The sequence below is a fragment of the Epinephelus lanceolatus genome, chromosome 3, assembly GCF_041903045.1.
Source record: "Epinephelus lanceolatus isolate andai-2023 chromosome 3, ASM4190304v1, whole genome shotgun sequence".
Classification (NCBI taxonomy): Eukaryota; Metazoa; Chordata; class Actinopteri; order Perciformes; family Serranidae; genus Epinephelus; species Epinephelus lanceolatus.
In genome coordinates this window covers 29,180,308-29,193,953 of record NC_135736.1, presented here as the reverse complement: position 1 = coordinate 29,193,953, position 13,646 = coordinate 29,180,308, and the positions used below count along the sequence as shown (strand labels likewise).

The window sequence follows — 13,646 nt, the reverse complement described above, 5'->3', positions numbered from 1 at the left end:
GGCCGATTTATGGGGTCTGTGAGTCAGGGCTTTCCTCTGGGGCAACAGCAACTCAAAAACATTCAAACACAGGGATTTAAAAAAAAAACTAAACAATAAAAGTGTGTTTAAAGTCGGTAAAGCCAGAGTTCAGGAGAGTTTAACATCTAATCAAGGCCTTGATTTTGTTTCAACTCATCAGGCAGCCCATTCCACAAGTCCACCGCAGACACTGAAATACACAGACTATTCTTAGTTGTACAAACACATTGTTTTTTAAAATAAAATTCTTCTCTTAATTTATAACCCCCTCCCTGTCACAAAAGATTTTTTTGAATGTTGCCCAGAAGTGAATTATTTCTCACTTTAAACATGATTATTGCAGTTTTAAATTGGACCAGATCTAAACATTTCAATGCATGTGACTTACAAAACAATGTGTTGGTGTGTTCCCTGTACCCCACGTTGTGCACTGTCCTGATTGCTCTCCTTTTAAGGATGCAATCACTTTGACTTTGTGTAACCAATGTCAACATTTCAAAACTGCAATAAAGGCAGGTGATGACACAGGTCAGTGCAGGCAAAATAATCTCTATCACTCAGAAAATCTCAAAGAAGTTTATATTGCTGGCATCCTTCTGTCAGGGTTGTACTTCTGAATCTGTCTGTGTCACAGTCTTGATCCTGTGGCAGTGTCACAGTTCCCTCTTCACTTCATACTGACACACACGAGACTTCCTCTGGCTGTCCAGGTATGGCTTATATCCAGAGCCAAAGAAGAATAGCAAGAGGAAGTACACAACAGGTGAAAGGTGAGCTGATTTGAAAGCAGGTGCCTTTATTAATTTGTTGAGAGTACAATTTACAATGCCTGGAAGCAACATTAACAATCACAGCAGTATAGAGAGCCAGGTGGCAAGAGGTTTTATCAGACTCTAAATATTGATTGTCAAATATATAGAACTTGGGACATTTTCAAAGATCAATATAAATCTACTAATCTTATGACAGGACCAGCTTGATTTTGTATTTACGAGTCAGTATTAAAGAATTGCTGTCAGTTAGGGTTATTGCAGTAACCAGATTTACAGTGTTTAAAATGAGCTCTGTCTTGCCCTCTGCAGGTCATACTGTGTTTTACAACCATCTCTACACTAACTTATTGCACACACAAGCTCTGTAACTTTCCTGGCATGAACCACAGCAGAAATTAATTTGTTAATTTTATAAAATGTAAATGTAACACAAGTTACTCCTGTTATTCTGTTACTATTGTTTTCAATGTAAAAACTAAGACTGCCAATAGCTGATTGTTCAATGCATGTGTGAATATCAGGAGTAATATAAATCCAGCTCATTTTATGACTGAGCTTGGAAACGGTTACTTCTTTGGTCGGAAGTAAAGTTTCTTGGTGAGCATTGAAGCAAAGCAAGGTACTTGCTTCTTCCCAATGGCATTCCTGTCTCTACTTTTCTCGACACTCCTCATCGACACTTTCCTGTTCACCAGCGTCAGTAATTCTGTGAATTCAAGGGAGTTCCCATACTCCTGAAGCAGCTCACACAGATCCTGAATATACCAGGAACCTTTGATCGTCTCCCGGTGGGAAAAGTAACCTTAAGGAACAACACAGATGACAGGACAGGATAGTTACTGACTGACCAGCAAAAAGGATATTATTCACTTTCTTGAAGGTATGAACTCAGTCAAATGTAGTGTGAACCTTCCCACTGTACTGAGACAAACATTCCCACCGGCTCACCTTCAGCCACAGAGTAGCACATGATGAAATCAGCCCCAGCAGGGAGAGTGTGTACACCGCTGGCGTTCACCACCATCTCATTTGTCTTCAACACACTATCCACTGCATCACAGGCAGTAACTGGGTCATCATGCTTATCTCCTCGGCATGCCTAGTAATGGACACAGCCACATTCATTTAGAAGGCATTTTTAAAGAAGCTCGATATGATATTTGGAACATTAATATGGCAGCAGACCAGTATTTTCTATATAAAGTTATAGTGGAGTATTGGCATCTTGAGATGAGAATGAATTAACGCTCTGTGTGTGTGTGTGTGTGTGTGTGTGTGTGTGTGAGTATATTAGTCTTGTGCATGTATCCCACTGGCTAGCTCATTGCCGCCTCTCTGCACTGGTGGTATATGGTGGTAACTGCTAAAAATGGCTAATAGAAGCTCAGCGCCCACCCTCCAGCCTCCCCCTATTTAACACCGTTAGCTTTGTCAGCACTCTTGCCATTGATAGCACTGTTTGCGCTTTTAGCACTGTTAGCTGCCAGCCACCTAATCTGCCACCTCCATGCTCTGAATATCATTTTGAGTTCCTTTAAGACCTGTGGATTTTTAAGTAAAGCATTAAAAACAGGTAATGCTGCACGCTGCCATAAACTGATGGATTCGACTGGGTTTTGTTTGCATGTACCTGAAATATAAAGATCTTTGGCTTTCCTACGAGGCTCCTGCACTTGTCTCCTTTGAACAGGGATGTGATATCCTGAATGGGGATCTTGCCATCTTTAGCAAAAACATGATCATCATTGCCGTGACTCAGGAAGACGAGCAAAAAGCAGTCTGCATCTGAATGGTCGGCTTCTGCGGCTGGTGAGACATCAGATATCTGTTAAAAGTGGCTTGTACTGCAGCATATCACATGTTGGATCTGAGCTTTGTATCTACAGGACAACAAGGAAGCAGGGAAGCATTTAAATTGGTTCCTGAATATACATTAAGTCATTTAAGTGGCATAAGTGATGATGCATGTGCTTGCCTTCAGTGATTCTATCTTCGACTTCCTTCTTTCCGAGGTCATCATAAGCCCTCACTTCAAATTTTAGCTCCGTCAGTCTAAAAGAGAGGTGATTAAAAGTTCAGCATATATTGAAATACATGAGAAATTCTTTCAAAGTTTTACCAAAGAAAAATCTAACAGACACTGAACAAGTGCAGACAAGTTCATAACCACACAGTTATACAAACACAGTGTTCCTTCAGCAGCTGGCTGTGACGTGATACCTTTTCTCCAAGTTTTTCCCATCAGCCTCGGTTCCATGCCTGTCATTTAGCCCCAGGCGCCAGTTGAAGCGCTCCTGGTTAAAGATGAGTGCAAGGCCTCGTCGTTTGTTGTCCATCTCGTACTCCTTTGCAGGATCCAAAGGCAAAGAGCTGTTTCATGATGAAAAAGAGTACAGAAACAGAGACAATATTAGGTGAGTGCTGGTGAGAAATCCAAGCTTATAACCACAAAGACAAAAATAACCAGTTTACCTTCTGATGAAGGCGACAGTCTCTGTTAGGTTCTCCGTGCATGCTATAAAAAACAACACACATTAATAATCCATGTAATGATATAGAATATACTTACTAAGCAATAATGCACTGAAAAATCTAGCTTTACAGCTTTTTAGATATCACAATCAGTTTCAGTTTCAGTTTATTTTATTTACAAAAGGACAGTACAAATTAATCAACAGTGTTACTGTAAATGTGCCAGTTTTAGCCAGCCGACTAATTCACAACTGCAGCCCTTTGGCAAGATGTTATAGAGAACCACAAACCTAAAAGATAAATATATTAAAAGTAGACAGCATCATAGTATAAAATAACTAATAATTACTGAGAACATGTCGTTGAAATTGCCAAAAATAGAGAGAGGGATTGAGATTTTAGGGCGATTGCTTATGTTTTAAGCAGCACAACTACAGGTGCATGATTGCTCCAAAGGCCAAAAGTGACACCTGACTGCAGTTTGTACAAAGTCCAGAAATAAAATCCAACTTGTATGAGAGTTATGATGTTTTATTCTTTTTAAATGGTTTCATAGAGGTGTTCATTTAACTTAATGGTTATTTCGGTCACTGTATCATTTATTACAAGTGACTATGGGTAATATAAATTGGGTGAGACTAATCATCGACCCCAACTGCCTTGACTATTACTGTGTATTATGTAGACAGAATATCACTTCCCCATATTTACTGTCATCCTTTGACATTTGCAAACTTGTTAACATGAAACTATACTGGTGCTTTTTGCGCGGAGTGTGAACTCTATTGAGTATCAAAGATGACACAGCCCATCCAGCTAATCTGTTTTGTATTAATACAATATAAATTCACAGCATTTGTCTGTCATAAATTAATTTAGCTAGGATAATGACAAAATGGGGAAATGATGTCCTGTGATAAACAGTAATAATCAAGGCGTCCTGGTTTAATGATTAATCTCATCCTATTGAGTTCACAGTACTTTGGCTTCATTGGCAATAAAATCTGACTTCTTTACAACCTTTCACTTTTGCTTTTATAACGGCAAACCTTTCCCGTTTGAAAATTGACTTAAACTTTGATAATCGTCCACAAGCTTTAAAAACAGTATGTAACAGGTAAAGCACTCACCTGTCCTGTCTGTTGCTGTTTTGCTGTCTTTAACAACACTTCCTGGGAAGGTGACAGAAAGAACAATTAAGTCCTGACATTGAGGATGTTTTTATGATGCCTCACATGTTGTACTAAATTTGTGACTGACTGAGGAGAAAGTAGATGAACAGTAAAGCCATGATAACTCTCATGTAAGACTGTAGTAAACGATAGTAAACAGCGCTCCACTCATGATACTGAGCCTCAGTCACACTGGAAATTAAAACTTCATTGGATTTATTTTTTCAACTTTTGAAATTCCATATGCAGGAGCCCACAACTTATGACTACTTTTAATTTAAAAGATCAATCAAAATGTGTTACCTCCACATATGTCTTCTGCTGTGCTTGACATCTTCACAGGTTGTCTTCACTCTAACTGCAGGTGCTGAAAAATGTATTTGCTCGGTCAATTCAACACTGATAAACTAGGATTAAACTCCTCCCCTTCAGTGTCATTGGCTGAAAGTGACAAGCAGAGAACATGGCTCACATGTGTCAGTTAAAGGTCAACAGCCAGGAAGTTTGTGATTGCCACACTGCAACACCTTCTGATCCATAAATCCATTTTCTGCAGCTTCCAGTCCACATGTCCCTCTGCCCAGCAACGTTTTCCAGCTCCGCCTGGGGGATCCCAGAACATTCCCAAGCCAGATGAGATAGATAATCTCTCCAGTGTGTTGTGGATCTACCCCACAGTCTCCTACCAGTTGGACGTACCCAGAAACTCTCTGAAGGAAGAAGCCCAGGAGGCATCCAGATCAGATGCCCAAAAAACCTCAACTGACTTACATCTACACACAGGAACAGCAGTTCAACTCAGAGCCCCCTAGCCCTGCCACCCTATGGAGAAAACTAATTTTGGACATTCTTATCCATGGCCTACTCGAATTCCTTGTCCCCACTCCCCTTAGATGAATTTCGAAATTCTTTTGGAGGGGGAGGTGAAAGACCTTGCTGACAGGAGACCCAGTCAGACATCCCCAGTACATCTTAACTACACATTTGGATTTACTGGGTTGGTCCAGTTGTCTCCCCTGCTATCTGATCCGTCACATCCATCAGCTGACAGCTCTGCTCCTGTCCTCATCAGAGTCTCCAAGACATACACCCGTATTTCTGAAAATAAGACCACGAAATCAATCATTGATCTCTGGCCTTAGGTATTCTGGTATCAAATAAGAATTACACTGTGCTTGAACATGGTGTTTATCATGGTTAATCTGTGACTAGCTCAAGTCCAATAACAAAGCACCAAGCCATTACTCCCATTCACTCGCTCTAGGTTTCTCCATTGTTGCTAGTGTGAGTCCCTACGGCAAGCTATAGAAACCCTAGGTGGTATCCTATTCGGGACACCACTCTGAAATTCCAAGAAGACATGATACTTGTAACTGCTGTTTGGTGAATTGGCATTAACAAAATTCAGCAACTATGAGTCTCAGCAACTCAGTCACTATGAGGCAACCTTCTTATTCTCTAGGGAGAACTCCAACACAGCAGTACTCAGCTCAAGATCCCCCACCTGCCTGACACCTCTCACACTGGGCAACTCAAAAAAAGGAGAGTCCAGCCCCATTTTCAGGACCGTGGTTCCAATGGGTTCCAGTGCCATGCATAGGGGCAAAGAATGGCAGTCAGAGGCGAGGACCTAGACAAAAGCATCCACCCCCAATGCCTATCCCTGCAGGTGGTGGGTCTTTAGGGCAGCGGCTCCATGTAGTTCTTTCGGGCCGTGCCTGACCAATGATTCATAGGTCAAGGACCGGCCACCAACGAGCTCATCTCCCAGGTCTGGCTTCACAAGGGGACCCTGATTTCCCTGCAGCATCATTTTGGCCGATTTACGGGGTCTGTGAATCAGGACTTTCCTCTGGGGCAAGAGCAACTCAAAAAACATTCAAATACAGGGATTTAAAAAAAAAAAAAAAACATAAACAACAGAAGTGTGTTTAAGGTCAGTAAAGCCAGAGTTCAGGAGAGCTTAACATCTATTCCAGGCCTTATTACAGTGAGCCGTTTTTTCTTTTTTTACATCATTATCAAATAAATGACAGAAAAGCTTTTGGATGAGAAATCAATGGGAGCCAAGTCACAGATTCTCAGGGGTCTCTAAACATCACTCTAGATGTTGTTTGCAAGAAAACAGTTTCTACAAAAATGTCAATGATGACAACTGACACACAGAATTATCAATAAAAGCATGTTTCTTTATTTTTGTGACAGTTTAACAAAGGTTTCCTTCACAGTGTTATCACATTGGCAACAGTTGAGTGCACCAGTGCAGTATCTGTCAGATGATACTTATTAAATATTTTACAAATGTTCTACTAGAAAAAAAAGCAAATTACTTTAGATGCTGTAGAAAGAGACATTATTGTCTTACTATTTCTCACATGCTCCTTTAGTGTTATCGGACGGGGAGGGGTCAGCTGTAATGGTTTATTTTACAGTTTTTGTGATAATTTCCTCACAGTTTCCTGGACTTAACTATAAAAATTTCTAATCCTAATTGTATGGGAAATAATGAAAATCCTGTGACTTTAATTTAGCTGTCATCATGTGTGTTTAAAGGCTGTTGCTGGTTTCCATAAGAATGTGCTTGAAGGAACAGCTCCATTTACATTGTTCCTTTTTTACCCATAAACAGTGTGAAAAAGCTGTTTGTTTGTTTTTCATTACCACCACAAAACCTATTGGGGAATTATTTTCAGTGTATGAATCTATAAAATAAAGTGCTACCCAAGCATCCAAAAGCCTGGATAACCCTGAACACCATGTTAGCAGCCTATTACTGGACAAACACATCACACAGTATTAACACAATATAAATAATTAACTACTTCATAGTAAAGATATGAATTATCCATGTGGTATTTTCACATTCACTTTGTCTAGTAGATTCCTATATTTTAAAACTCCAACAAAGGAGGCAATAAACACAGGTCAGAGCAGTGCAGAGAGGCTCTATCCCTGAGAAACCCTGATAAAAAGTTTATTGCTGGCAGCTTTCTGTGTTGTGCTTCTCAATCAGTCTGTTCCACAGGCTTGATCTTGTGGTGGTGTCACAGTTCCCTCTTCACTTCATATTGACACACACAAGACTCCCTCTGGCTGTCCAGGTATGGCTTACATCCCATGTGCATGACAGCGTCAAACAGCAGAGTCACTGCTGACTCACAAGCTGCCAGGAGGGAAAGACAGAACAAAAGAAACAACATGAGCTAATACACAACAGGGCAAAGGTGAGCTGCTTTAAAAACAGGTACCTGCTTACACCTTACTGTAAGTGAGCTGTTTGTATTTAAACACAGCATACATTAATGATAAAATTCAGACTTTAACTGAGATTAAAACCAGATTAAGACTTTTGTTTTAAGAATAAAACTTTAAATGCATCACAGCATTATCTAAAATCACAGCAGCATAAAGAGCAAGGTGGCAAGGCAGGTTTGATTAGACTCTAAATATATATGTAGCACTTGGGTAGTTCTTTTAAAACCTTCATCAAATGTAATCTGATTTTATTTATGACAGGATGAGGTTGACGTGGTTATGAGTCAGTATTAAAGCATAACTGTCAAGTGGGGTTATCACAGTATCCATTTACAGTTTACAGCAGTGGTTCCCAGCTGGCAGGTCGCGGTCCATAAGCATCCCCCCAGAAAAAGTTTGTAAAAACACACTTTATTTTTAAGTACAGTAAATTTCCGGCACAGAGCTTTTATTTTGAAGTGCCGTTTCCAGCTGTAGAGCGAGTGACTAAGGGACAACTACTTGACAGAGACAGCACACTAGCTCGAACACATGGCCAAGGGCAAGTATGATATTGAATGTATCAAACTGTGTGGACCTTGAACTAATGACTAAGGAGGAATCTGGACCCTGTGGCCGGACCACTGGATTACAGTATCTAGATATACAGTGTTTAAAAAGTAGCTTTATGTCACACTCTGCTGGACATGATGTGTTTTACAACTGCTTTCAAGTATGGGTCTGGCTCCAATGAGTAACAAAAATGTTAACAACTTCAATTCTGTATTTAAAATTTGTTTTTGTTTTTGTTTACCAGGTGCAACATCTTACCCTGCACCTAATTTGAACACTTGGCTCTTACCCTGGACACTCTGAGCCAATCCCAGAGTCCTTTGCACGTTCCTGCAGATAGTCTCGAGACAGTCCTGGAACTGCTCATCGCAGTCGTGCTTCTCACGGCCGCAGGTGTCATAGCAGCGGTCATGTTGGTTACAGCATTTGGTCATGGACGGGATGCCTATGTCAAACTGGGGAAAAAAAGGATTGTCACTCTTTATTATGTATTTTAGAATGAAGGAGGAGACATGCATTTCCCTAAATTCAAAAGATGTGATAATGGTTCGGTTATTGGTTAGTAAAATCTAAAAAAATATAGTTTCAGCAGTGAGTAAGGACACAATGATCCACGTTAGTTATATAGAATAGATATACTTTATTATCTGTCCAAACAGTGACAGAATTTCCCTTGACAAGCCTCAACAATACACGATTCACATTCAAAACACATTTAATTCAAATATTTTTTTAAAAAAAAAGAACTGATAAAACAGCAACTGATGAAAGCAGGTTAAAGGGCAGTGTCTATTTTAGATTGTTCAGGGCAGTTATTACAGAGGGAATGAAGTAGTTCTTGTCAATGTTGTTCCAGGCAAGTGGGATTCTGTAGCGTCTGCCTGATGGCAGTGACTGGAAGGAGTCGTGGAAGGGGTGAGAAGGGTCCTCAGTTATCAGGGTGACTTTTCCAATCACTGAGCAGTTACACAGTTCAGTTAGAGGAGTTTGGGGTGAGCCGATTATTTTGCCTGCCTGATTAGTTATGCCAGAGAGTTTTGCATTGTGTTGGGTGGTGAGTGAGTTGATGATGAAATGTTGAAGGTTAGAATGGATTCAATGGGTGGACGGTAACCCAGAGTTCAAATGTCCTTGCATCATGAAAAGTTTTCTTATCAAGTGGAGGCGCTGTTGTGCTTTTTTTGTACACAGTCAGTGTGCTGTGAAAAGGACAGTCAGGTTGTCTCTATTCCAAGGTATTAGAAGACTGAATCTGCTCCACCAGCTGACCCTGGATACTGAGCGGCTGGAAAAGACGTGGTGATGATGATGGTGATTTCTCTCTGCCCACACAGCAAAGCTCTTTGGTCTTTGTGATGTTGAGCTCAAGTGAGTTTTCACTGCATTTTTTTTTTAAAGTAATACTGTAAATGAAACATAACTTAATAGCGACAAGTGTGTAAAAAAGAGTGTGAAATAAAGGATGTTATTTGTTTACAATTTAGTATCTTTAAGTGCATTTTACTGAAGCTCACAATAACACTGGATTTTTGAGTCCATGACTGACATTAATATCGGAGAGTTAGAAAATCTGATAGCAATATACCAGTCAATATTTGTTTCTTTTAATGTACCGTAAAACTCAGAATATAAGTCACACTGGCATATAAGTCGCAGTCTATTTTTTAAGGTCTCAAACAGGGAAAACAAGGTTTTATATTACTATTTGTTAATAAAAACGTTATACAAGTTATTCCTACACTGTTTCCCTTTATTTTTAATTTGAAACACATTCAAAACACAATCACCTCTTAAGCAGCTTTGTTTACTTTTCAGATTGCAATTTTCCAAACAACCTCTTCAGGAAATAAAATTACGGTATAACAACATCTGAGCCATAAAAATTAGTTTAAATTAACGTTAAACTTCTTTTTTCTTTTTTAAGAAGACAGCATTACAGTACCTTATTACAGTGTGGGCTGTAACTATACATGCTTACTCAAATCCTAAAAACGAATGAGGTTAAATTACTACGTAGCGCCATCTTGTGGGTCAAATTACCTATGTCAGCATTTACCTTGGTCTATAGGTCGCACCGGTCTATAACCCGCACCCAACTTTTTAGATTAAAAAAAGGGAAAAAAGTGCGACTTATACACCACGTTTTACGGTAAATGTATAACATAAATTGACAATTTTGATAAGGATCCTTAAAGGTCTAGTGTGTAGGATTTAGCAGCATCTAGCAGTGAGGCTGCAACATTGCAACACTGGACCTTGGTTATTTAAGAGTTGTGCCCGAGATATACACTAAAATGTACACATTATGGTTTTAAAACAAACATACAATACTCATGGGCATAGGGTTGTGCCATATCAACTTGTTCACGATAATATTGGTATAATTTTAAAATCACATAAAAAAATTCATATCCTGATACTTGCAATATTTAGACTTTTTGACACTACTGTTACCCACCGCAAGAACAAGCATGGCTGAAAGCAAAATTATTAGTGACTCTGCTGTGGTTTAAAAAGGAGGAGCAGCTTCCGTGGTGTGGAATAAACTGTGGCGTCATTAGGCCTGGGCTTCTTGAATGTTTTATGAACAGCCTCGGACTTCTCAGACTCTTAGCAAGTTACCCTCCACGCAGAGGGAACTCATTCAGTGACTCCTCTGGCAGCAGCACAAAGTCTCTCCTTCTCTTCTCTCTCGTGCACACATGGGACTCAGTGTCGTTTTGTCATTTACCTCTGTTAAGGAAAACCTACATGCCGCAGCTCGACAAAAAAAATACATGTATGTGAATGTGCGATAGTTGTGGTATCATAACAGCCTGTCACAGGTCACAGCGTGATGATTAGAGGAGAAATGGCAGAACATAAAGGTCCAGGTGGAAAAAAAACAACTCAATCATTTAGGCTTTTGCTAAAAGAAGGAAATCAGCTGTTGATTTATATATATAGATCCCAGGGGACATTTTTTGTATTTAGGAGCTATTTAAATGTGTAATTTGTGGTAGATTTTATTTTGTTGTACTATTAATATTGTATACAGAATCTGAATCTCACTCTGAGGTACTGTTATTGTTTATGAAAATTAATTAATAATACTTTTTTTTTTTTTAACTAATTTGTCATATCGTTAACAATATCATTATCGCAAAAATACCCTGAAATATTTTGATTTTGTTTTGGGGCCATATCACCCACCCCAACTTTGGTGTATAATCTATGGAATGGTGACAGTGTTAGAATATGTTTGGCATGTCTTTACTGCATTTTTTTTTAATTCATCGGTCAATATATATGCCAATATCAATATAGCTGCAATAGACTGATATCAACATGATATGTATTATTTATTTTTTTATTCACAAAGTACCTTGATGTAATGTAGACTAAACGTGTTGTATAATGTGTGTACACCTTTGCAATAAAATAAAGGCAACAGTCAGTGTACATGAATAATGGTGTTTGGGTTTCCGTGCACAACAGGAATCACATGGTAACCATCTGTGTGTGTCCCAGACATGTAAGAAACCTCAAACCAGCTCCCTAACTCTGTCAGCCTACCTGAAATCCAAACAGCGGGGAGCCACATCCGTTGGGTGGTGGTTGCTTGTACCCGGGACGAGGCACCGGCTTGTAACCTGAGAGAGAGGAGCAAAGGTGAAGATGTGTCTTGTTCTGCCGGTCAGTTATCTTGCTGTCAATGATAACCACATCAGGACAAACAGTACTACAATTTAATGGCTTACTGAGCTGCTCAAGAGGCGATAATGTCTATCTTGTAACATTCACTGTCTCCTGTAGCTTTGTCCATGGATTTTTCATTTTGATTTAACATGACAAGCACATGTATGAATATTCAGTGATGTGTAGGTGTGTCAGTAGGTCAGCATGCATGACACAAGAGTCCTGGCACTCCTAAATGGCACATAGCCACATTAAGTGTCATTCGTTACACATGTATAAGACAGAAGAAAGAAATAATCTTTACCATCACTACACCTGTAATGACACAGTCCGTCATCGCCTCCAAACAAGTCCAGTGCTGCGTTCAGGTACGTGTCAATCTTGTGTATTCCGTTACGGATAGTCTTCAGAGTCAACCTCCAGTCTGGGGTCTCTGGCTCGTGTTTGCAGGCAGACACACATGGGACACATCCACAACAGTACAACCCCAACAGAAACACACAGATGTAGCTGTGGTAGAGCATCGTCCACTTGACGTCAGAGCCTGAAACCAGCGTCTCGCGGCACCTTGGCGTAACTTCGGCGGATATATTCCTAAAAATGTTGTCTTGAAGGCATCTCAAGTTTCACTTCTGGTTGTTTTCATTTCTCTGCCTAGCTTGGACACATAGCAGGTAAGTGCGCTACATCGCTTCCGGGTTTGACGATGTCACGTGACTGCTGATAAGCCAATTAAGATGATGTCATCAGATGAAACGTCAGTAAAGAAAAATACAGGCTTGTGATAAATCAAAATATGTTATAAAAATGTATATTTTAAATATTAATTTTAGCGCCAGGCACGTTGTTTTAATGTATTTTATCAATTAAAAAATCTAGCTTTCCCGTATTTGGAGCAGCACAATTCAGTAATTCATTCATATTGATCCACAGTTCACCTTTGGCCTACATTACTCAAAGTACAAAGAAAATGGCACCGCATGAAGAGTGCAGGTACATTTTAAAATCTAACTCAGACTACATGTATACCTCTGAAATAAAAATGCAATGACGAATTTATGGAGGCTGTTTGACCATGATCAGTCCACATATAACACATACTTTAGTTATAATTAATGCATACCAATGTACAATTTGAGCTATTTGTTGTTTAAGTATTTACATTTTATGCACTACATTTCAAATATTGTACTTTATACTTCTCACTCATTTGACAGCTGTAGTTACTGGCTACTCTGCAGATTAAGATTTTACAATTAAAAAAGGATTTATTGTTATAAATTAGCCTACACAACAAAACATAAAGTTGTTTAAATACCTCCATCCTGACTCACTGCAACATTGCTACCAGTAATAAAAAAAATCATAATAACATAACATGAGAGGATCCATACTGCATAATGTACAGTACAGGCCAAAAGTTTGGACACACCTTCTCATTCAATGCGTTTTCTTTATTTTCATGACTATTTACATTGTAGATTCTCACTGAAGGCATCAAAACTATGAATGAACACATGTGGAGTTATGTACTTAACAAAAAAAGGTGAAATAACTGAAAACATGTTTTATATTCTAGTTTCTTCAAAATAGCCACCCTTTGCTCTGATTACTGCTTTGCACACTCTTGGCATTCTCTCCATGAGCTTCAAGAGGTAGTCATCTGAAATGGTTTCCACTTCACAGGTGTGCCTTATCAGGGTTAATTAGTGGAATTTCTTGC

General features: G+C 39.3%; 2 protein-coding genes across 2 annotated transcripts; both read right to left on the bottom strand.

Moving 5' to 3' along the window:
* Positions 1 to 797: 797 nt before the first annotated feature.
* On the bottom strand, positions 798 to 4,823 carry LOC117254710 (caspase-6-like). Its single transcript, XM_078166230.1, has 8 exons — positions 4,742 to 4,823; positions 4,397 to 4,438; positions 3,267 to 3,309; positions 3,015 to 3,164; positions 2,770 to 2,846; positions 2,425 to 2,600; positions 1,743 to 1,893; positions 798 to 1,596 (listed from the first exon to the last, which is right to left on the bottom strand). The coding sequence occupies exons 1-8, from the start codon at positions 4,770 to 4,772 to the stop codon at positions 1,361 to 1,363; spliced, it is 906 nt and encodes a 301-aa protein (XP_078022356.1). The 5' UTR covers positions 4,773 to 4,823; the 3' UTR covers positions 798 to 1,360.
* A 1,783-nt stretch (positions 4,824 to 6,606) lies between these two features.
* pla2g12a (phospholipase A2, group XIIA) lies at positions 6,607 to 12,623 on the bottom strand. The gene is made up of 4 exons (XM_078166229.1): positions 12,228 to 12,623; positions 11,801 to 11,877; positions 8,535 to 8,700; positions 6,607 to 7,601 (listed from the first exon to the last, which is right to left on the bottom strand). Exons 1-4 carry the CDS (start codon positions 12,445 to 12,447, stop codon positions 7,483 to 7,485), a joined length of 582 nt encoding a protein of 193 aa, XP_078022355.1. The 5' UTR covers positions 12,448 to 12,623; the 3' UTR covers positions 6,607 to 7,482.
* Between the last annotated feature and the right edge of the window lie 1,023 nt (positions 12,624 to 13,646).

Coding starts and splice junctions, on each gene's coding strand:
- LOC117254710 (XM_078166230.1), bottom strand. CDS start 4,772: ATGTCAAGCACAGCAGAAGACATATGTGGAG. Junction 2,847..3,014: donor GGGAAAAACTTGGAGAAAAG/GTATCACGTCAC, acceptor CCTCTCTTTTAG/ACTGACGGAGCTAAAATTTG. Junction 1,894..2,424: donor CAAAGATCTTTATATTTCAG/GTACATGCAAAC, acceptor GTCCATTACTAG/GCATGCCGAGGAGATAAGCA.
- pla2g12a (XM_078166229.1), bottom strand. CDS start 12,447: ATGCTCTACCACAGCTACATCTGTGTGTTTCTGTTGGGGTTGTACTGT. Junction 11,878..12,227: donor TCATTACAGGTGTAGTGATG/GTAAAGATTATT, acceptor CCTCTCTCTCAG/GTTACAAGCCGGTGCCTCGT. Junction 8,701..11,800: donor CCCCGCTGTTTGGATTTCAG/GTAGGCTGACAG, acceptor TTTTTTCCCCAG/TTTGACATAGGCATCCCGTC.